At 45.6% G+C, this 23,973-nt stretch overlaps 1 protein-coding gene across 13 annotated transcripts in view; it reads right to left on the bottom strand.

The window, feature by feature from the left end:
* The window catches only part of ST7 (suppression of tumorigenicity 7), a 241,685-nt gene extending 222,821 nt beyond the window's left edge, over nt 1-18,864 (bottom strand). For 4 of the 13 annotated variants that reach the window (XM_072783327.1, XM_072783324.1, XM_072783321.1 and 1 more), the window contains exon 1: nt 18,632-18,860. In XM_072783327.1, coding sequence (XP_072639428.1) covers nt 18,632-18,782 — 151 coding nt within the window. In that variant the 5' untranslated portion in view covers nt 18,783-18,860. Of the gene's footprint in view, nt 1-16,819; nt 17,029-18,631 lie in introns of those variants that run through there. The other 9 variants (XR_012010577.1, XM_072783323.1, XM_072783326.1 and 6 more) reach the window with 9 other exon arrangements.
* Nucleotides 18,865-23,973: the final 5,109 nt, after the last annotated feature.

A 23,973-nucleotide genomic window follows, 5' to 3' on the forward strand; every position in this document is an offset into this window, starting at 1 on the left:
CCCTTGCTCTGTCCTCTTGAAAGGACTGGGAACAGCAATACTCTAATAGCAAAAAGCACACCTTATGCCCAGATCTTGGCTCTAACATTTTACTCCACTAAAAGGAAAGAAAGTTCCTTAGAGAAATTGTCGATTCCAAGGCTGGAGCCGGTAAATTTAGTACAAGTTGTGACCAGAACGTCTTAGAAAGTAATCAAGTCCTCAAAGAATGACAGGGACATGTCAAAAGAATGTAGAAGCCAGTTTGAAGGGGCTTACCTATGCCAAATCTGAGACAGTTGAACCATCAAAATAATAATGAGTAACAAATTATAGCCCCTGAACAAAACAGGAAACCAGGAATCCATACTAGTATCAAGAAATTAAATGAAGGGGCGCCTGTATGGCTCAGTAGGTTAAGTGTCCGACTCTTAGCTCAGCTCAGGTCTTGATCTCGGAGTCATGAGTTTGAGCTCTACAATGGGCTCCACAATTAGCCTACTTAGAGAGAGAGAGAGAGAGAGAGAAAGGAAGAAAAAAGAAAGAAATTCATACATTAGAAGTCTGATGAAGAATTTACATGGTTTCAAGGGACTTCACCAAATACTAACTACAAAACAACAAAGAGTAACTTTACAGTCCTGAATCCCTGCAGATACCAGCTTAATCAAGTTATCAAAATGAGCATCACCACTAACAGGACAAATAAAAATAATATACCACCTGAAAGGATCCAATGTGAAAAACAAAGCATCATTACTGTGATATTCCAGCCAAAGATGCATACACAGCTTGAACTTAATTACCGAGAACCACTGGCCAATTCCAAATTGAAGGGTATCCTACAAAATAACTGGCATATAGGGGCACCTGGGTGGCTCAGTGGTTGAGCGTCTGCCTTTGGCTCAGGTCGTGATCCCGGGGTCCTGGGATCGAGTCCAGCATCGGGTTCCCTGCAGGGAACCTGCTTCTCCCTCTTCCTGTGTCTCTGCCTCTCTGTGTCTCTCATGAATAAATAAACAAAGAACCTTAAAAAAAAAATAACTGGCATATATTCATCAAAAGCATCCAGGATATGAAAATCAAAGACAGACTAAGGAATTATTCCAAACTAAAGAAGACTAGAGAGGCTCAGCAACTAAATGCAATGCATGATTGCAAACCGCAACCTTTTGCTATAAAAAGCACATTACCGGTAACACTGGTGAGACTCAAATAGGGTCTCATAACTAGTTACTGGTTGGTTATTGATTAATTGGTACTGTACTGATTTCTGATTAAATTGATTATCAAAATCAATGTATTTTGATGGTTTTACTCCGGTTATGTAGAACACCCTTGTTTGTAGGAAATACATACTAAAATAAAGGGAATCACATCAACAATGTTCTCTCTAATGGTTCTGGAAGGAGGAAAAAAAAAAAAAAAACAAGTAATGGTTCCCTCTTGCTACTAACACCCTAACACCAGAGTATTTATTACATTTTCAACTTCTCTGTAAGTTTGAGATTATTTTCAAGTAAAAATTTTAGTTTAAAAAAAATGAATAAGGGCTGCCAGAGAGGCCTCCATGTACACTGTCAGTTGTTCCGTATGAGCAACATCAAACAGAAGGGCTCGGCTTAGAGAGGAACACATGCCGAGGGGAAGAAGGCCTAGGGTCCTCAGAGTCCATGGGCTCATGGGCCTGGAGGCACCATGGTGTAGGAGTAAGACTCTGGAAGGAAAGGTCAAGCTCCTCAGAAAACAAAGGCCAAGGAGATTAAGGAGTCGATGGAGTATATGGGTTATGAGAGGCGCTTAGAATCTGGGATATTTGGAACCATTTGGATTCAGATCAGCTAGAGGTATCCACCTTGCAGAGGAGTCATCTGGCTTCCACGATAAGAAAAGTAAGGAATTTTTAAGATAATTAAGAATAGGAGCATAGAAACGATGCTGCATGAAGTAAAGTAAGCTCTGAGGACACGTGGAATATTAGGGTCAGTACTGAGTATCAACCTCGGAAGGTTCACTGGAGCTAATGGAAGAGGGCCTAGCATGTTGTTAGGCTTGGATGGATCTATTTTATCTGGCAAGCAACAGGAAAACATGAAGGGATTTAAAAGCAAAATTCCAGTATGCAGAACAGATTAGGAGAGATTAGAGGCAGAGAGATCGTTTGGGAGACTATTATAAGATTATAAAAGCTGAAGTAAAGGCAGAAGCAGAAATTGAAGAGAGATTCGTGAGGCAGGATCTGCCAACTAACCCATATAAAGGAAAGCACAGATGAAGATTACTAAGTGTCTTGAAAGTGGTGGGATCTTTAAGAAAAACTGAGCTCCGTCGTCCTCGCAAAAAGAAGAGGGGGAGCTGGTGAAGAGAGGGGCTGGTGATCTGCGTCTCAATGGAAAAACATCCAACAGGCCCTTAAGAATGCAAACCTGGAGGTTGGGAGAGGATCAGAAAAGAAATCTACGCCCAATTTACTTATGTCTCTATGAGATTACTCAAGGGTACAGTTTAAGTAAAGTGTCGAAAACAGAACCTTGAGAAAGACTTTTTCTAAGAAAAAAAAAAAAAATGGTCCAAGGAGTCAAAGAAAAATGCCTTAAGCTAGGCCTTCTCCCTTCACCCTCCATGTCTACTTCCCACCTTTCCCACTCTGCCCTCTGGCTTCTAGATCAGCCCATGAGAAACTCCAACGAGGGGCTGAAAGAGTAAGAGGACAACAGGGACAGGCGTTCTCCGCTAGTTCTCAACGTAGGAGTCCTGCCAGAGTCACAGTCTGGCCGCGTCTCTCAACCAAAGGGCATAGCCTTTCCACAGCTCTCTCTCCAGGTCCCCGAAAGTCATCTCAGACCTGCAGGTCCTTATGGCTCCCTGGTGCTGGTAACGCACTATTTTTTATTACTAATAAAATATCCTTTAGTACTACCTGCCCACATCTTCATAAATAATCCCTTGATTAAATTCTTCTCAACAAACAATCTGACTGTATGATCTGTTCCCTGCTGGGACCTTCAGTGGCATAGTGCGCTGATCTTTGCAAGCAATAATTCTCTCCATAATAAATATCAAAGCATTTCATTTCCCCCACTCAAAAATCCTCACACAAAGTTGTAGTCAACAGCCTTTTCTAGGATCCACCCGGTCCATTCCACCTTTGGTCTCCTCTGTTGCCTTTCAAGATACCGGATTCTAAGACCTCAGAAATGGGATTCATCCTCACTAATCCTGTGGAAACTGGTGCCTCCAGGGAAAAAGGAGCTCTGAAGACATCAGAAGAGCTTACACTGCAGTCAGGAAGCAGCCTCTCCCTTCCCTGGCAAGGGACACATTGTTCCACACACACTGGCCCAGCATTCCTGACCTATTGTTTCTCTCGTTGAAGACTGCCAATGGCCGAGTTAGCCTACCTGTTTTACCAGAGAACGTGAGGCTGGCCAGAAGGAGACGAGGAATGACTCAGCTAAACTCCTGGCACCTCTCCCTGCTTATTGGACAGGATAAAATTTATTGATGCTGAGGAATGTAGCAAGGTGCCAACCACGAGTCTGTGGAATAGAATCCTGGAATTGCCCACCCACCTACTGAAACTGTGGCTTCAACATTAAAACCCCACCACCATTCAGGGTGTGGTGCCCCAGGCAGCTGCATTCCAGACGAAAATCGCCTCTGAAAGACCAAGCCAAGCAGACATGTTGGCCCTGACTTACCAGCAGTGTGCAGACAGTGCTGCAAAGGAGTTTGTGGGGGGCAAGGAGAGAGATTAACCAAAACTAGGCCATGAAAGTCCTAGAAATCACACTGAAAAGTCAAAGAATTGCATAGAAAAGACCTGAACTTCTGAGTATCAAGTCGTGTAAGAATGTACTATTCCAGCATGAAGGGATGTACCAAACCCTGATAGTGAGGTGGCTTTTCTCCCAGCTGTAAAAGAAACAAATTCCATATACTCTTGTAGAACAGACCTGCCCTGGCAATACGAAGCCCTATCAGTCCCACAGAAACCAGCAGTGCCTCAATGGCTGCTGAACGACACATACAACTGGAAGTGGAGATTAAACTAACAGCATATCATGTGGCACACACCAAAGGAACAAAAATGTTGAAGTCTGGTAACAGCAAGATTTGGTGACAATGTTGCCTGGTAAAGTATGTAATGGAATAACCACTGTGGTAAATTGAATCGTTGGTCAACGTTCTTCGTATCTTCCTTGTTTTGGAATTATGATCCACATCTTTGACAGCTGACTTTGTAGCAGCACCTACTAGAATTGACAGAGTATATACTTCCCGACCCTACCACGTTGGGCTTGGCCATGTGACTTTGCTTTGGCCAACAGAAAAGGAGCAGAAGTGGCCATGAGCCAGTTCTCGATATCGCCCACATGAAGTTTTACATACTTCTACCTGTCTTCCTTTCGCTTTTGCCTTTTCCCAGAATGGGTAGCTGGTTTGTCTAAGAGACTGAGAAAAATGGAGCAGACTTGAATCCAACCTTAATCCAACCTGCAGCCAACAGACTAGAGCCCAGAGCCTGGATATCAGGAATCCAGACTAACTCATCTGAGTTGAAACCAACTCACAAATCAATGGGGACAAATGATTACTTACTATTCTAAGCCACTAGTTTTAAAGCATTTCTTTGTTTGTTTCTATTTTATGTAGCATTACTGCAGCACTCTGACCGCTACAACCATCTGCAAAGTAATCTGGCAATATCCAATAAAGTTAGAGATGTTCAGATGGCCAAGAAAGGGACGCTTCCAAGTACATGCCCTAATGAAGAGGTGCTCAGCTCAATCAGATCTACACCTCCTTTTTATAACAAATAATTTTAAATACCCTCTTTCTATACTATAACAAGCTTAACAGATCATCTACTCTCCTGCATAAATTTCCAAAAAAAAAAAAAATCAATGTAATATCCTAACAGTAACATAAAGGAAAGATGAACAGAACATAACGTATATAACTGGGGCCAGACCTAAGATGATACAGGCAAGCGGCCTTGGGTGTGTAATTTAAGGAAGCAAAGTCCTACAAGTGCTAAAGCTGTGCTTGCAGGACCGTGACAGTGAGTATATATCCTTAAATTCTGCACCTAGGCACCTCACTTGCCTCACCCCAGGCCCAGTCCTGTTTAAAATAGTTCAACTGTATTCAGAATGCAAAGTTTTTATGAATTTGGTGGAAGACTTCATGAAGTAGACAGATACTCGTACTCCTACAAAGCATCACCAAAAAGGCAAAATCTACCAAGGCAGTCTGATGCAAGAGTGCTGTATTAGTGACCCAGACACTACAAACTGTATTGCCACTGGGGTCATGAGTTTCCAAAATGGTTAACAATTTTTGGTGAAGTTCTGAACAAAGTAAAGTCTTTTGTCAATTTACATGGTAATTTGAATTCTAAAAACAAGAGCATATACTGTAACTATTAGAAATATATTTTAGGATTAAATGTAGAATGAACACTCTGGAGTCACATAATTATAAACAGATTTTTTTTTTTCCTATATGAATACCTACGGGAGATATCTAAAAGTTATGTGGGGCACAAGCAAACACACACATTGCGGGTCATCAAGCATCCTTGTCCTCATCCTTTTAATATTAGCCAACCATGGTGAAAGTAAAAAGGTCCCCCACAAATGTCCAAACTTCCCCTATTGGGTCCTATTACCATTAATAATCCCTTCCCTGGGGAAATCAGACACAAGTGCAAAGAGGCCCAATGCAGCATTCGCTGTCCATTCATAATGTAATGTATATGCCTTGGTACATTCATACAATGGAATACCATGCAATTAAAATAAATGTGCTACAGGGGCACTTGCAGTACTTGGGTGGCTCAGCTGGTTAAGCTTCCGACTCTTTTTTTTTTTTTTTTTTTTTTTTTTATGATAGTCACAGAGAGAGAGAGAGAGGCGCAGAGACACAGGCAGAGGGAGAAGCAGGCTCCATGCACCGGGAGCCCGATGTGGGATTCGATCCCGGGTCTCCAGGATCGTGCCCTGGGCCAAAGGCAGGCGCCAAACCGCTGCGCCACCCAGGGATCCCAGCTTCCAACTCTTGATATCAGCTCAGGTATTGATCTCAGGGTGGTGAGTGTGGGTGTGGAGCCTACTTACTAACTAACTAAATAAATATAAATGAACCACAGCTACAACATGTAAAAATTTCATAAGCGTAATGTCAGATAACAGAAACAACTTACTGAAAAGTATGTCCAGTACCCTTGGTTATTATCTTATTACTACTTATTTTTGTAAATATTTTCAAGTCACAAAATTGCTATATATTGTTTATGAATACATTAAATAAAACAGACAAGATGACCACATCTTGGTCATATTTCCATTCCTCCACACCCTCCCCACTTTTCTAGTTGCCTGGTCAATGACCAAAAGAGATTTCTATAAAGCTAAATATTAATAGTATTCACATATCAATAGCATATTTTTAATGAAATATAATGTTTTATTGAGATAATAAACTGAGACTGCAACAAAGGAGGGTAATCCTTGTATAATATAACTATCTTAATGTCTAAATATTTTTACATCTCCCTTAGTTTTTGCAGGTATTATAAACAGAAGAATACATATTAAAAAGGCCTTTGTGTGGGCAGCCTTGGGTGGCTCAGCAGTTTAGCGCTGCCTTCGGCCTGGGGCGTGATCCTGGAGACCCGGGATCGAGTCCCAAATGGGGCTTCCTGCGTGGAGCCTGTTCTCCCTCTGCCTGTCTCGCTCTCTGTGTCTTCATGAATGAATGAATGAATGAATGAATGAATAAATAAATAAATAAACCTTTGTGTTCTACTTCTAAGTCATGTTTATTCCTCAAGAGTAAGCTAGACATGAAACAAGGGGGAGCCATAATGCTCCAGACTCAGTAGGGAAAAGCCCTTACCAGTGCCCTCTGCTACACGACTCGGTTTCCCTGGCTAGTTCCAGCCTGCTAATCTCTACACTTAATATCATTTAAGTTTTCCCTTGGGACTGAGCAATAATAAACCTCTGTTCGTTCTTAGCTGGGAAGTTTTGGTGCAAGCTTTGAATTTAGATTTCCTCCCACTTGAACATTAACATGTCTTAGTTTTAAGTATCTTACTTGCTTTCGCAGTCACATAGATTCTCATGGGTAAAACTAAAAATGCTCATTTTTAAGAATTATAGTTCTTTTCACTGTCCTTTAAAATCTACCAGAAATTATTACATTATTTTCTGTAGGTAAGCAAAAAAACAAAACTGTTTGTAAAAACCAATCATTTTTAGAAATACTTTTATAACCAAAACCAACTGGGATCCCTGGGTGGCGCAGCGGTTTGGCGCCTGCCTTTGGCCCAGGGCGCGATCCTGGAGACCTGGGATTGAATCCCACGTCAGGCTCCCGGTGCATGGAGCCTGCTTCTCCGTCTGCCTATGTCTCTGCCTCTCTCTCTCTCTGTGTGACTATCATAAATAAATAAAAATTAAAAAAAAAGCAACTATCTGTGTATCTTTATTCAAACTTAACTGCCATTGCTTCTATACTTTCCCCTAAGAATTTGATTGTACGAATAATGTACAGAAAAAAAGTTTACTTAGGATAATGATTTTCTCCAACAGATTAAATCTGCTATAAGATTTTTCATATTACATTTTTAGACTTTTACTGAATGATAATGATAATGTGCATACAACTTCCAGTTTAGAGAAAAAAATAATCAAGAAGCAACTTTCTAATATTTAAAAGTTATCATTTAGCCTCTCCCACTTCATCTCTCAAATGTAAGGGAGCAACCTAAAACATTCTCTTTGCTAAAAGAGCCAAACAAGGTAGGAAAGACTTGTCTCTCTAAACCATAATGTCAAGTACTCTAAGCCTGAACTGAGAAAAGTACAATTAGTTTTGCTCTATTTGTTTTATTTTTTATTTTTTTTTAATTTTTATTTATTTATGATAGTCACAGAGAGAGAGAGAGAGGCAGAGACACAGGCAGAGGGAGAAGCAGGCTCCATGCACCGGGAGCCCGACGTGGGATTTGATCCTGGGTCTCCAGGATCGCGCCCTGGGCCAAAGGCAGGCGCCAAACCACTGCGCCACCCAGGGATCCCTGTTTTGTTTTGTTTTAAATAAAAGATATCAGTGATGGAGGATAGGCATTCCCCTCCCACAAAACCAGATCACACCAGTTCTTACTATGTGACACTATAGGAATAGAAACATATATCCTGGAAGGACACCAGTTGAGTCAAGTGAGTGCAATAAACACCCAAGAGCATTATTTTATCAGTGCTATTAGTAATACTTGACAAACAGTACCCTCCCAAATAAATGAAAAAGATCAATTTGGTAAAAAAGTAAATTTTATTCTCTCATTCCCAAGAGAAAGCAACTAGAAACTGGAAAGGCTTAACAGAGGGAAGAACTGTAAGCATTCTACTATTACCTACTGCTAATCAATAACACTTACACAATGGTATTATCGTGGACTTCATAACAAAACAAAAAAATCCTCTAACTGTAGATCACACAAAAATCCAGATCCAAACTGCTTAAGAGCCACTTCTTTTTTTAAGACTTTTATGCCTCCGAGTGTTTCAACTGCTTGTGTTATTTTAAGTTGTTTAACTTTTTTATATAAAACACAACAGCAACAACAACAACGGACAGAGTCCTTGCTCAGTGACGTGAGAGATTCCTTCAAAGTCTTCTCCAGGCTTGCTCAAATTTTCAAAAAGACTGACCTTAACCAGGATCCTTTATTAGATCTGTAAGTCAATTTAAGAAAAGTTAGACTTCTCCACAAAGTATGCTTATGGCTAAGCACACTTTCAGTTTCCTAAAATTCAGAGAAGAAAAAGTGCCTTCTCAGATAAATGTTGCCTTATTTTGCTGCGAGATTTAGTATTGGAATTAAACAGAGACTCCTCGGGCCACAGCCACAGCTAATATGAAATACTGCTGGATGGGGATCCCTGGGTGGCGCAGCGGTTTGGCGCCTGCCTTTGGCCCAGGGCGCGATCCTGGAGACCAGGGATCGAATCCCACATCGGGCTCCCGGTGCATGGAGCCTGCTTCTCCCTCTGCCTATGTCTCTGCCTCTCTCTTTCTCTCTGTGTGACTATCATAAATAAATAAAAAAGAAAAAAAAAAAAGAAAGAAATACTGCTGGAGCTAAATGAGCCTGTCAGCTTCCTGTTTTAGCACAGCAGGTAGTGCAAGAATGCTTGCTATATTTGAATGACTGGTAAGAGCAACACATGAGCAACTGCCCTGCTCCTTTGTAACATCAAAAATGAATTTCATTACACATTCTCTCTCTTCTGGGAAAGTAAAACCTCTTTATAGGTATCTTTACAATGACATCTCAAATACAATAAGGATGCTAGAAGATACTGTTTCATATTTATAACAAACAGACTGCTCAGTACTGTGTGGTTAGAAACAGTCCAGCAAAGGGCACCTGGGTTGCTCATTCAGTTGAGTGTCTGAGTCTTGATCTCAGCTTGGGTCTTGATCTCAGGGTTGTAAGTTGAAACCCTCTGTTGAAAAAGCCCTGCTTTAAAAAATAAATAAATCCAACAAGCCATTACCCTGCTTAGTACAACTCTTAGATATTCTTTAGAAAGACTATCCAGGATAAATGAGATCCCATTATATATTTTAACTATCATTTCACTGTGAAAGCCTATAGAATACAAACTTCTAGAGAAACAACCTACTGTATAATGCCTTGGGTTTAAATAACAGTTTACAGTCTACAAAGCACTTTCAATTTACCATCTCATATGAAGTTGCATTCCCGTTAAGGAACCAATTTTACCACCAGGCTAGTAAGCCAAAGGCAACTGATCTCAACCACAGAAATATTCATAGAATGCCCAGAGTTGTACTTACTCTAGTCTATTTAGCACTTATAAATACTCCTTAAGTTGTGTTATTTGTCCACTTCCACACTTTGTGTCCATCCCATTTCAGCCCCACATTTAGACAATTACTGAGCGTGCTGACCCATCTGACTAGTTTACATCACACGGTCTCTTCTCCTTAGTGTTTTCCAGTTCTGAATTTCTCCGTTAGTTCCATTCTGGGCAAACTCCTCCTTTAAATCAGAAGAACCCTCTTTTTCCTCCATTGTCTTCTAGCTTTTGTCCCAGTTACCTAAGAAGAATCCTTCTATCTCTCTGAGTTTCAGTTTTGAGCCAAACAATAAGCCCAACCTTGAATCCTGGGTATGAGCAACAACCCTCTGAACCTGAGGAGAGAAAAATCTTAGGTGGTGAAATAAAATAAGAAAAGTACCCCTAGTGCCATTAATCTTGGAAAGCCTTAAAAATACTAAAGCATTCACCTTTTCACGTATCATCACTGGGTGATGACCAAATGATGGAAATATGAAGATGAAAATGTCATAACCCCTGCTCTCAAGTTCTTCTGAGTATACTAAGGAAACAGTCCCATCCAAAGCTCTCTACCAAGTTCTCATCCTCATTCATAAATTAGGCTGTTTTCCCATCAAAACATATTTTTAAAATGTGTTCACTTGTATTGTTTCCTTCAATCGGACAACTAGTATCATAACTATAGTTATTTCGTCTTGCTGATTTTCATTCCACATGTGAATTAGAGTATGAGCCATGGTGTTCATGTGGGATGTGAACAGACTTTGATGGGCAAGCCCAGGGAGCCTAACAACCAATGATAAAGCAAGCAACACAGTGCCAGGCTCATGTAAGAACTCATTAAGGGTTGACTCTTCATCCCCTTCCTAGTTCAAATCACAAAATTTACATTCAATCTTGTTTTTAAGATATGACTTTACCATCTATGGCCCTTGTTCATAGGGAGCAAATATACCTGGAAGGATTAATGAACAAGACAATATATTAGAGGATGATAATTGTTCAGCATAGAAAACAAGTGCAGGAACTGGGAGGAATATAGCTGACGTGAGATTGTAGGTCCAAATCACAACTGACAAGAATAATACAACTTCAACCTCCAGGTACCTACCTGTCCTCTCCAAATAAATGAATAAACAAACCAGTGGATGAATGAATTAACTAATGAATGAACACAGTTCAGGGTCAGTGAAATGGACTAGATAACCAAGTACACAATATATGGTTGCTAATATTGTTTATGTGCGCAGGGCTCAGTCCTAAAGGATATTTCATCTAGAGTTCAAAATAAATCTCAGAAATGGAGATTAATGTCCTCATCTTATAAATGATAAAAGTCTCCCAAAGTAATTTGTCCAACGTTACCCAGCAGATGGCAAAACTGGGATCTGAATTCAAATATTCTAAATTCAATGCTTCTTTCACCTCATCATAGCTTGTATTTCTTTCTTTTAGCAGATATGCAATACTTTATGGAGAAAGAAACATTCCAATAAAATTGGCAATGAGGCAAATTTCTTTAACGCTGAAACCATTCTCACTTTGGCTTCTCATATAAACTTTGAAATGCTTCTTTAGTTAGTGGAGGGAATATGCAAATATATGAACTGAAAATTGGGCTTAAGTATTTCTAATCACTTCAAATTATACTTCTATGTGTTAAGTTTCATAATGCCTGACAATAGCGCTGTGAAAATTTTCCCAACCAAATCTTTCTTCTATTACCCTATCTTTCCCCACATACAAGAACTTTTCCTGTGTTAGTAGAATCCCGAGCGCTTTCCTTACAGGTAATATAAAGTACCTAACTCTGCAAATCCTATGTCTGAAGTTCCAGGGTATAGTACACAAACTGCCTCCTAATGCGATCAATTTTTTACTTTTGACATTTTTTTATATTAAATTTACTTTACAATATGGACCAGAACAATAGCCTTCCTTATACTCTACCCCTAAAGAAAGGATCAAAATATTTTGGGGGGCACCTGGGTGACTCAGTGGTTGAGCATCTATCTGCCTTTGGCTCAGGGCATGATCCCATATCGGGATCCTTGCAGGGAGCCTGCTTCTCCCTCTGCCTATGTCTCTGCCTCTCTCTCTGTGTCTCTCATGAATAAATAAATAATCTCTCTTAAAAACTTATACATAAATATTTGGAACATCAGTAAACATCTCAGAGTAGTCTTTATAACTTAGGAGTCAGTGAACACAATTCTCCATCTCGTAAGAAATGACTACATGATAGATTCCAAAATCATTTCCTAAAGAACAGTATTACTGCTAGTCACCACAACCAACCGACACAGTTTTTCATTCATCCAATAAATACATAGTAAGAACTAGACCCAAAGAGTCACTGTTCAAGATCCTGGGGATACACACTGAGACAAAACAAGACCCCTACTCCCATGGAGTTTACAGTCACCTGGGGTACAACTATAAGAATGCATAAGCAAACAAACAAGAACTATATTGAACAGTGCTAAGTGCTATGCAGAGAATTCAAATCTGGTGATATTACAGACTTAAACTGGGTCATCAGGGAAAACCTCTCAAAAGAGTGAATTTAAGCAGAGATGTGACTGGTAAGACTATTGTGCAAAAATCAAGTAGGAAAGCATTCTTGGTGGAGGGCACAGCTAATCCAAAAGCCGTAAGGCAGGAGCAAGCAAGGTATATTTAAGAATAAGAAAGAACAGGGGCGCCTCAGTAGCTCAGTAGGTTGAGCATCCAACTCCTGATTTCAGCACAGGTCATGATGTCAGGGTCCTGAGATGAGCCCCGTGGGGCTCCAGGCTCAGTTGGCAATCTGCTCCAGATTCACTCTCTCCCTTTCCCTCTGCTACTGCCCCCCCCCCTCACCCTCCCAAGCTGTGCTCACATGCTCTCTCTCTCTCTCTCTCTCAAATAAATAAATCTTTAAGAATAAAACTCACAATATGTCTTGGATGGTAGCAACCTCAAAAAAGAATGGTAGAAGTTCAGATAGGAAATGGGTCAGACCATCTCACTCTGTAAGCCAAGGAAATATATCTGGATTTTATTTTCAGTGAGATGGAAAGCCACTGAAGAAAGCCACATAGTGTCTGAAATTAAATTCACTGAATATATATATATATTCACATATATTAAGTCCACGTATTTGTTTCTATACCCTGCACTCAATGAAATTTATCCCAAGACACTGAAACAGAATCTTAGAGCTAGAAAGATTCTTAAAGAATATAAAGCTATCACTGGGGAAGCCCGGGTGGCTCAGCGGTTTGGCGCCACCTTCAGCCCAGGGCGTGATCCTGGAGACCCAGGATCGAGTCCCATGTCGGGCTTCCTGCGTGGAACCTGCTTCTCCCTCTGCCTGTGTGTCTCTCTCTCTCTGTGCCTCTCATGAATAAATAAATAAATAAATAAATAATAAATAAATAAATAAATAAATAAATAAATAAATAAAGCTATCACTGTACGTGTACAGAAAATTAGGGCCTAAGAAAAAAGTATCACTTACATTGCTTCATTAATGGCTGAGACAAATGTCTCCAAAAATACATAAGGGCAACTAAGATGTCTGGGATGTATCCTAAACTCCAAGCTGACGTTAATTAGAAAATTGTCAAAAAAAAAAGAAAATTGTCCTTTTATGTGTTCGCGAACTGGAACACCATGAATTACATGCATGTGACCCATCACAGAATTTAAGTTTTCGTGTCAGTTTCCGACCTCGATCTAAAACTGGAAATTTGGGGATCCCTGAGTGGCTCAGCAGTTTAGCCCCTGCCTGTGGCCCAGGGCATGATCCTGGAGACCCGGGATCCAGTCCCACATCGGGTTCCCTGCATGGAGCCTGCTTCTCCCTCTGCCTGTGTCTCTGTCTCTCTCTCTCTCTCTGTGTCTCTCATGAATAAATAAATAAAATCTTTAAAAAAGTAAAAATAAAAATGGAAATTTAAGTAAGGCACTTATCCATCAACCTGTTGGATCAATTGCACTGTTCCAATCCCAACTGACTGGGTACCCCACCATTTGGAGATTCCTTCATCCAGTAAATGGAAAGGAACTGCTACTATGTGCAAGAAATCAAACTGGAAAACAAAGAACTAGAGTTGCAACAAAAATTCATGCAAGGTAAAATCTGCCAAAGTGCCTCTCAGATAAGTGCTCTGAAAGGTGGAGGGAACAGCACTTTGAGCTGAAAGGATCAGCAGGCAGCAGGCAAGCTGGTCCCTGAAGGATGAGTAGGATTTACAGATGGGGAGAACATTCTAGAACAATAGGCACAGGGACAAAAGACCTGAGTAAATTGAGACAAGAAATACAGGGTGTTAAACTTAGAGCAACTATTTCCAATACGAAAGTACTCAAAACTGAGCCACACTTAAATGACACTGACGCATCGGGTCAGTAATAGAAGAGTCTTGCGTCTGTATTTACCATCTTAATTAACACGAAAACCTTTTATAATATAAACAAACTTAAGCCTGGGTCAGACTATTACATCTGTTTTCTAAAAAAAGAATTCAATAGGATTTCAAAGATCTTTGAAAGCTTGCTTTTCAGGAAACGTTAAAAGAAATGGAATATCGCTTAGACGGCCTGGTGCGATAGTTGTAAAGGTGCACATTTTAAGAAAAGGTGTTGGGATCCCTGGGTGGCATAGTGGTTTGGCGCCTGCCTTTGGCCCAGGGCGCGATCCTGGAGACCCAGGATCGAATCCCACGTCGGGCCCTCGGTGCATGGAGCCTGCTTCTCCCTCTATCATAAATAAATAAAAATTTTAAAAAATGTTTAAAAAAATTCTTTAAAAAAAAAAAAAGAAAAGAAAAGGTGTTACCACGCAAAGTGCTTTAAATTCAGCATCCAAAATCTCAGAACATAGAGTACATGAGAAAGTGCTATCCACACTACAGTATAAAGTGCTACTGCTTGAAGACTAATCTATTCTACTGTTTTTCTTGAATAACATCCTGCATGACTGCTCCTAGCTACGATGAACTTCCTGCCCTTTTGGAAAAGCATTTTTTTAGGAAATTAATCCACTTGAAAGCTAACAAGCAATAACAGAATTTGGGGTTTTTAAAAATCACGTCAGAAGTTCATTCTATTTTCAGTAAATCACAGAACTACTTCAACATTCTCCTACCCGACTGAAGGACAGAGCATCAAAAAGTCAATTACCAAAGCTAACCAGTAGGTGCTATTTCTAATGCGTTTGTTTTCTCCCTGTCTTTCTGAAAATTCATTTTTCATTGCAAGAATTGGTTGCCTAGGGGACGTTTTCCTTCCTGACGTGGTCTAATATAGAGTACCGTGTAAGTCTCTGACCTTTATCCTTAAATGGCACAGGCTCAATTCAGTGAAGGTCAAGTGACCCCAGATGGCAGGAGTGGGCAAGTCGAACAATGAAACTCAGGCATAAAAGGTTTTTTCTTTTTAAAAAAAAAAATCTTACTTATTTATTCATGAGAGACAGAGAGAGAGAGAGAGGCAGAGACCCAGGCAAAGGGAGAAGCAGGCTCCATGCAGGGAGCCCGATGTGGGACTGGATCCAGGGCTCCAGGATCACGCCCTGGGCCCAAGGCAGGCGCTAAACCCTTGAGCCACCCAGGGATCCCCTAGAAGGTATTTTCACTTGGAAAACTATACATGACACAAGAGCAGCAAGGGTATCCTTGTTTTTTAAAGTCCCTTTTTTATTATTATTTTAAATTCCACACGATTCATAGTTCTCTGAATCTGACTGGCACTTCCACAGCTCTGGGACTTTGGGAGGACCACTCTCTGCAGCCCCAACTCAGAACCATGGACTTCCCGTCATCCAACAAGGTTCAGCAGCTCCCACTGCCTTGCCCTGCTCCTCCACTTTGCACTCTCAGAAGCTGTTCCCATGTGGTAAACTCCTCATTTGGCCTGAGTCTTACAAACTTGTGTATCTTTCCCACTACAGTACCTGTCACAACGTCCTATGCAGAGGGAGGCATTCAAGAAATCATTTTTTTAAAAGCAAACTGAGTGAAACACATTTACCAAAAAATAAGATCAAATGAGGTTGTAAATATGAACGTCGTCGTAGTAATCAAGCTATTGAGAAGATCGTGCCAAGCAAGTATCCGAAACATTTTTAGCAGATTCCACAATCGCACAAAGTACAGAGTTGGGCCTGGGCTCCCGGCGGCCTCCCCGCGATGTGTCCTCACCTCTGCCGAGGAAGGAGGCCGGTGCTCCCAGCAGCTCCTTAAGAGCAGCTCTAGACTCGGGGGCCTCTCTTGCCTTCACTGCTACAGAAAGAGTGAGCACCCCAGGGCTTAGGTACAGCAAGTATCAGTCCCATTAGAACCCACTTAGATCTTCCTGCAAGGGCCAGTCCCACTAGGAGGGTCCGATGTCCCCATTTCCCCCATCTTCTCACAAAAATAGCGGAGGTAGGTGTCTCCATATGCTTCTCCTTCTACCTTCCTCTATGACTAAAATGTACCTAAAACCACACTGAAAACAGAAGCCCAACATCACTAGGGCAAACCGCCTCGGGCCCCTCCATTCTACATCTGGTGCCACCCGGCCCTCATGGGCGGCACACCTTCATACTCTCTCTCTCTTATAAGCTCAAATGAGCAACAATCCTATACAAATTAACAGAGGTATGTGTGAGATATGCCAGACTTAAAGTTGCCGGGAAAGGATCTTACAGGACTTTCTTCCTTAGAAACTCCCCATTTTCCCTGTAGGACTTCTGCTTCTTGCCTGTTCTGCTCGCGGCATGGTAAGGGGCCACTTGTGGGCAAATGCGTGCGCGCGCGCACACACACACACACACACACACAGGATTATTCAACCTACTTTTAAACAACGGAGTATACAAAGGTGTGCTCCAAACTACAAATTTTTAAATGCGTACTGAAAAAGAAACGTTCGCAGTTTTAAAACCCTACAACCACATTTTTAGGGAGAAAGAAATCAAATCCACTTACCAATAAGTATACGATTCTCTTACGAGATATAGTCAAATGACTTCTTAAAATCACAGGGCTCGGGGACTAGAGGTGTCTTGGGGACAGATTTCCCTAAACCAAGGAAGACGATCAGCCGCTCTAAAAGACAGACAGCAGAGGGCAGCCCAGGTGGCTCAGCCCTGGGCCCAGGGCGTGACCCCGGGGTCCTGGGATCGAGTCCCGCATCGGGCACCCGCATGGAGCCTGCTTCTCCCTCTGCCTGTGGCTCTGCCTCTCTCGCTCTCTCTGTGTGTCTCTCATGAATAAATAAAAATAAAAAATAAACAAAAAGTAAAAAAACAGCAGAAGGCACCGTCTTTGAGAGGAGGACATCCCAAGGCTGAGCAACACCTATGGAAAGGGCCGGATGACTGCAGGGTCCAGAATCCGACCCGCCTCCCAGGGAGACCGGGAAGCGAGTGCAAACATGACCCGAGTTCAGGTCGAGACGCTCAAGACCCCCGAGGCCCGGGCGGTAACAAGCCGGGGGGCCGCCGGGAGGGGGAGACGCGCGAGCAGGGGCGCGAGCAGGGCCGCGGGGCCAGGGGAGCGAGCGCGCAGCAGGTGGGACCCGCGACGGCGAAACTGCGGCGTTCTTGGTGGATCTAAAGGTCTGACCACCGAGCACCACGAGGTCGCGGGAGCCTTCCCTGCGGACGCACTCGTGCTCGCGGGCCCAGCCGGGCGCCGCTCCCTGGGACCGCCCGGGGCTGCTCTGGCCGGCGTCGGGGCGCGGGAGGGCGCGGGGGGCGCAGGGGCGCGGGGGCGCAGGGGCAGGGGGCGCGGGGGGCGCAGGGGCGGGGGGCGCAGGGGCGCGGGGCACAGGAGCAGGGGCGGGGGGGCAGGGGGCGCGGGGGGCGCAGGGGCAGGGGGCAAGGGGCGCGGGGCACAGGAGCAGGGGCAGGGGGCTCAGGGGATGCAGGGGCAGAGGGCGCGGGGGGCGCAGGGGCGGGGGGCGCGGGGGGCGCAGGGCAGGGGGCGCAGGGGCGCGGGGCACAGGAGCAGGGGCAGGGGGCGCGGGGGCGGGGGGCGCTGGGGCAAGGGGCGCTGGGGCGCTGGGGCGCGGGGGCACAGGGGCAGGGGCAGGGGGCTCAGGGGATGCAGGGGCAGAGGGCGCGGGGGGCGCAGGGGCAGGGGGCGCAGGGGCGGGGACCGCAGGGGCGCGGGGCACAGGAGCAGGGGCAGGGGGCTCAGGGGATGCAGAGGCAGAGGGCGCGGGGGGCGCAGGGGCGGGAGGCGCGGGGGGCGCAGGGGCAGGGGGCGCAGGGGCGTTGGGGCAAGGGGCGCTGGGGCGCTGGGGCGCGGGGGCGCGGGGGCACAGGGGCAGGGGGCACAGGGGCGGGGGCCGCAGGGGCGCGGGGCACAGGAGCAGGGGCAGGGGGCGCGGGGGCGGGGGGCGCAGGGGCGGGCGGCGCGGGGGGTCGCAGAGGCGGGGGGGGCGCAAGGGCCGGGGCCGCGGGGGCGGGGTCAGCGGGGTCAGCGGGGTCGCGCCCAGCCCCGCCGCGCGTCCGAGTCCCGCGGGTCCCTGTGGCCCCGACAGCCCGGCCGCGAGCGCCGCCGCCCGGGGAGGCCGCGGGGTCCGACCGCACTGGGGGCGGGGGCGGGGCGGGGGCGCCTGGCGGCGAGGCGAGTGCGCGGCTTGGCTCCACCTCCGCCCCCCGCCCGCCCCGCCCCCGCCCCCGCCCCGAGCGCCCCCCCGCGGCCCCGAGCGCGCGGCCCCGGGACTTGCAGGAACTTTCGGGGCCGGCGGGGGGAGGGGCGGGGCGGGGGCGGGGGCGGGGGCGGCCGTACCCGAGCTCCAGTTGTCGTTGATCCTCAGGGGCACGCGCAGGACGTAGACGAGGAAGAGCACGAGGAAGAACCACACGGTCCACAGGTACGTCCAGGACCAGACTATGCAGGACTTGAGCTGCTCCAGCAAGCCCGCGCCCGCTTCAGCCATTTTCCAGCGCCGCCCTCCGCCGCCGCGGGCTCGGCGTGCGCCGCGATGATTCACCGGCCCCGGCGCCGCCGCCCCCCGCCCCCGCCCCCGCCCCCGCCCCCGCCCCCCGCGGCCCGGGCGCCCCCGGAGCCAGCCCCGGCCGGGCACGCGGGCGCGGCCTCCCTCCCGCGGCGCCCCGCCCTGCTGCGGCCCCGGCCCGGTCCCGGTCCCGGTCACGGTCACGGTCACGTGGCCCTGCCCCTCGTCCCAGCCCGTGTGCGCTGCTTGTGCCAATATCGGAGACGCGGGCACGCCCGGCGCAGTCCTAGTGCCCGTGCGAGGAGGCCGGCCACCCGCCGACCCCGCGGAACCCCGCGGAACCCCTTCCGCAGCCCCCTCTGTGCACGGGGAAACTGAGGCACACGGGGCCACCTGCCAGGCACTGCCCCAGCTGCGCGTGACCCCGCGGAACCCCTTCCACAGCCCCGTTCTGTGCACGGGGAAACTGAGGCACAGAGCCGTCCAGCCGTTCCTGACCCTGAAGCCGGAGTCAGCTGCGACTGATGGATGCGCCCGGCCGGCCGCGGGGCCTCAGGCTCCAGGCCGCACCCGCTGCTCTCAGGGCTCGGGCTCGGGCTCGGAGGGACAGACCAACCCCAGGCCACCGGGGAAGCAGATGTGCTCCCGTCACCGCTTAGCAGCCCCGAAAATAAATCACCCTCTGAAGCGAGCTGTCCGATGCACACACTAGGTACTACCTGTGGCCTGTCTTCCTCGGAGCAGCACAGGGGGTTCCCAAAGAAATCTTGGCAAAAAGAATGTTTATCCTCTCGGGTTTTTTTTTTTTTTTTGCGGGGGGGAGGGGGGGTGATCACAGTTCACACAACTCCCAGATTGTTTCTGATTTTAATTCTCTGGGATAATTTTGGCTTAATCTGAACGGGTTGCATTAAGCAAGATTATTGCAAGCGTTTATGTCTGGGCCGCAGAAAATGTTGCCTTTACGAAGTGAAAGTTAAAAGTCTGTTTCTGGCCATAAATGTTTTTTCACTTTCTATGCATTCGATGCAAATAGAGTAGTTACAGGTTCCGGGATCGAAAGCCAAGACATTTTTTAGAATTCGGAGTATTCAGGAGAATGTTTTATTATAAATTTTGCTTTGCCTACTTGTAGTTAAAAACACTGTAATAAAACAAGCTCCTTTACCTTTTTGCCTGCTGCGCCTGTGCAGGGATCCATACTTCGCTAATTCCAGAACTAACCAACATGAGTACCTGAACCATCCACTTTCTGTTCCGATTAAGTTAACCCCCCGATTCTCTGCAGTAGAATTGCCTGCTTGATTTAAATGAGCGTCGCGGGGCCTCGCCTCTGCTGTCAGTGACCCTCCAAGAAGGGACACAAATGTGGCTCTTGGAGGGCCGGCCTGTCTTACTCATTATTGCTTCTCTCTGGCGGGCGCCAGGGATGGGGTTTGGAGTTGGAGACGTGTCTTTGTTGTCGGCCACAAGAAGGGAGGGTTGAGGATCCGTTCGGGAGCGTGGCTGCTTCAGCGCGGCTGGAGTGCGGGCTCCCTGGGGACGGTGTCAAGACACATGAAGCTGGAAAAGGTCTGACTGTGAAGGGCCTTACGGAAACACAGAGGTGGTGCCTGCTCTCTGGCACTGCGCCCAGGGACCCAGATGACCAATTCAGAGATGTACGTAAGTGGGGATTAAAGAAATGTTTAGGGACATACAATTGACAGGCCCTGGGGACTGATGGCAGGGTAACGATGAGAGGTAAAGGGTGGCTCTTGAGTGGAAACATTCATGAATTAGTGACAACCAGCTGTGTCTCGCCTCCTCTTGACCGTCCCCCAGTGGAAGGAGCCACAGTCACCCCAAGTATATCACATCCAAAACTCACCTCCAACGGCTTCTTCTAGAAGTCTCAAGAATGAGCACTATCCCTCCAGCTCCCTAGTTCCGAAATCCGAGGATCATCCCACCCAGAGGGGACGGGGTCCCTCTCACGCACCCTTCCTCTCCAGTCAACTGGGCCTCAAAACGTTAAGGTCCTGTCTCGGGTCTGTCACTACTCTCGATTCTCCTGCAAGGGCCTGTGGTGTCTCATAACCTCGCCATCTCCCCCAGCGAGCAAGCTGGGACGGCCTGCCTCCAGGTTCTTCACAAGCAGCGCTGGCACCTCCGTCACCACCACCCCCTCATCCCACCTTCTTCCACACTTCTCTGCCAGAGTCACCCTTAAAAGTACAAATCTGATAACTCGTTCCCTGCTTAAAAGTCCTTCAAGGCCCCACGGACTCACTGCTACTCCACCCCAAGCCTCCCCAAAGGACAGTGTCAGGGCGCTCAGGGCGGTCCTCCCGACCTAGGCAGCCTCGCCTCCGCCCGGGCGCCCTCCTTTCCTCCGGCGCGTGGGCACACACCCTCCTGCTTCACGGCTTCCTCCCGGCTCCGCAGGACCGGCCTCAGGTGTGCTCTTCTGTGAGATGCTTCCAGCCTTCTCCCCCTGCCACACCTGCCCGGAAACAGCTTATTAAGGGAGGCACTGGGAAGACCACCTCCTTTACGACCCCAGCTCCCTCCTGCCTTCCGAGCCGCGCCGAGCCCCAGGGGGCACGGGAGGCCGGGGAAGCACAGCAGGGGCCCCCGGCGATGGGCTCTGTTCTTGCTGCTGCTACTCACTGCGCGGTGCTCCTTCCAAGTCACCGAGGTTCCCCGAGCCAGTTTCTCCCCCTGTTCAGGGTTTCACTTGGACCTATGACGGGGTTGTTGGGAAGACGCAGTGAGACGCCTCCTGACGGTGCTTACACGAGGCCTGGTCAGTGTGTCTCCTGTGAACGGAGGCCTTTAACCTTAGGTAGTAGGTCACTGTTGTTCTCCCCGGCATCTTGGCCTCCCAGTGCAAAGCCTGCGACGTTTGGCGCAGGGTACGTGTTCAGGAAGTACTTACTGAGTATTGAATAAACAAACGAAAATCAACTATATGAAGAGAAATTCCAAATCTTATGGTTTCTAAAGAATACTAATGTCAGATGTAATTCGGGAGTAAAACTTAAGATCTGGACTTCCACCATACGGTGAACTTATTTTGAAAGTTTGCTTCAGGAGATGTAACTACCTGTGGGTGGTATAATAAGAGTGAAATGACCATGAATTTATGAGGATCATGTAAAAACAGTATGCTCCTAAATTCCTCACAAATTGGTTTATGTGTTTGATTAAAAAGTATATCATAGTCTGATAAAATATCCAAACTAAGAAACCAATATATTAGGGAAGACCTTTAAAAGTTCTTTGGAATTACTTCTCTGTTGTTTCTTGTTCTGTTTTGTATGTGGTGGTTAGGAGTGTACGTGCATAGGCTGTCTAGCCTTTCGCTGTGTACTTTGTTGTAAGTTTAAGACCCTATCTTCAGAAGTGATTTTCAGAGTTCATCTGAGATCTCAATAACTGTTCTCGATCTGGCAACCCTACTTCTGGGTATTTATTCAAAGAAAATGAAAACACCAGTCCAAAGATAGACACGCACTCCCGCGTTCACTGCAGCATTATTTACAATGGCCAGGCTAACGGTCCATGAGTAGATGAATGGATCAAAAAGGTGTGTGTGTGTGTGTGTGTGTGTGTGTGCGCGCGTAATGGATATTATTTAACTATAAAAGAGAGTGAAATCTTGCCATTTGCCACAATGTGGGTGGACCCTGAAAGCATTATGCTAAGGGAAATGAATCAGAGAAAACCAAATACCTAATGATTTCATTCATATGTGGAATCTAAAAAATAAAACAGAAACAGACTCACAGGGATGCCTGAGTGGCTTGGTGGTTGGGCCTCTGCCTTCAGCTCAGGGCGTGACCCCGTGGTCCTGGGATTGAGCCCTGCATTGGGCTCCCACAGGGAGCCTTCTTCTACCTCCCTTGTGTCTCTGCCTCTCTCTGTGTGTCTCATGAATAAATAAATAAAACCTTAAAAAAAAAAAAAACAGACTCACAAATGCAGGTAACAAACTTGGTTATCAGAGGCGGCTGGGGTTGGGGGTGGGTGAAACAGGTGAAGGGGATTAAGAGGTATGAACTTCCAGTTATAAAATAAGTCATTGGGTTGTAATGTCAGACAGAGGGAATATAGTCAATAATAGCATAATAACTTTGTATGGTGACAGGATAACTAGACTTACCACGGGCATCATTTCATAATGTATAAAAATATTGAATCACTATGATGTACACTTGAAAGTAACAGGATGTTGCACGTAAATTGTACCTCAAAATAAGTAAACAATTTAATAACTAAAACATAGTTGATTTTTTTAAAAAGGAATAACTGTTCTGACTCTTTGGTTTCAGTTTAAAATAAATTTAAAAAATCTCACCCACGTTCATTGGTTGAATTCATGAATGAGTCAGTATCCTGTGTTCATGAATAACATCCTAACTAACTGGTTACTCTTATTTAGTAACTTATTTAGAACTGAATAGTGCAAATCCAGCCTCATAGTTTTGAGAATCAGTAGGGCAGACAAACAGGTTTGGAAGGGAATTTACCATTTCTAACTTCTTGAAGACAACATACTCTCTCATAGAGATATTGGAGAGGTGGAATTTTAACTATTCATATTTAGTTGAAAAGATGATTTAGATAGCAAAAGACATGGGGGAAATGACCCCAAGATGTAATATTGTATGTTTAAGGAAGAAAGCACACACATTTCATCTTACTGTGAAGGATTCACAATGTCTTGGCTTAGAAATCATATGATGAATTATGATCATACTTACTTTTGTTCCCCTATTCCTTAAAAAAAAAGATATCCTAGTTTCTACAAAAAGCCTTTCAGAGACATGCCAATACTTAGTGACTTCCCTGATTTGTTTAAAAAAAATTGAAATTATTTTAATAAGGTAAGGTATGTTAATATACAGAATAATTCTGATAGAAAAATGCAAAATAGAATGATCAGGACCTTGTATAAAAGACCTGAAGGCAGCCTAACTCTATCTTCACCCTAAAATCCTGCTCCAGCCAGTGGAGGATGGTTCTTAATTTTCAAAGAAAAAATAACATAAAATTCCTTTGGAAAGTAGAGCATCAACACAGCCTTCTCCTTTACACCGCTGAAATGCAATCAGGACAGAAGACCAGAAGAAGATGAGTGAGATTACAAAGAAAAAGTCTGAGAGAGAGCAGAGGGATCACATGGATT

The sequence above is a fragment of the Canis lupus genome, chromosome 18 (genome assembly GCF_048164855.1).
Source record: "Canis lupus baileyi chromosome 18, mCanLup2.hap1, whole genome shotgun sequence".
Lineage (NCBI taxonomy): Eukaryota > Metazoa > Chordata > Mammalia > Carnivora > Canidae > Canis > Canis lupus.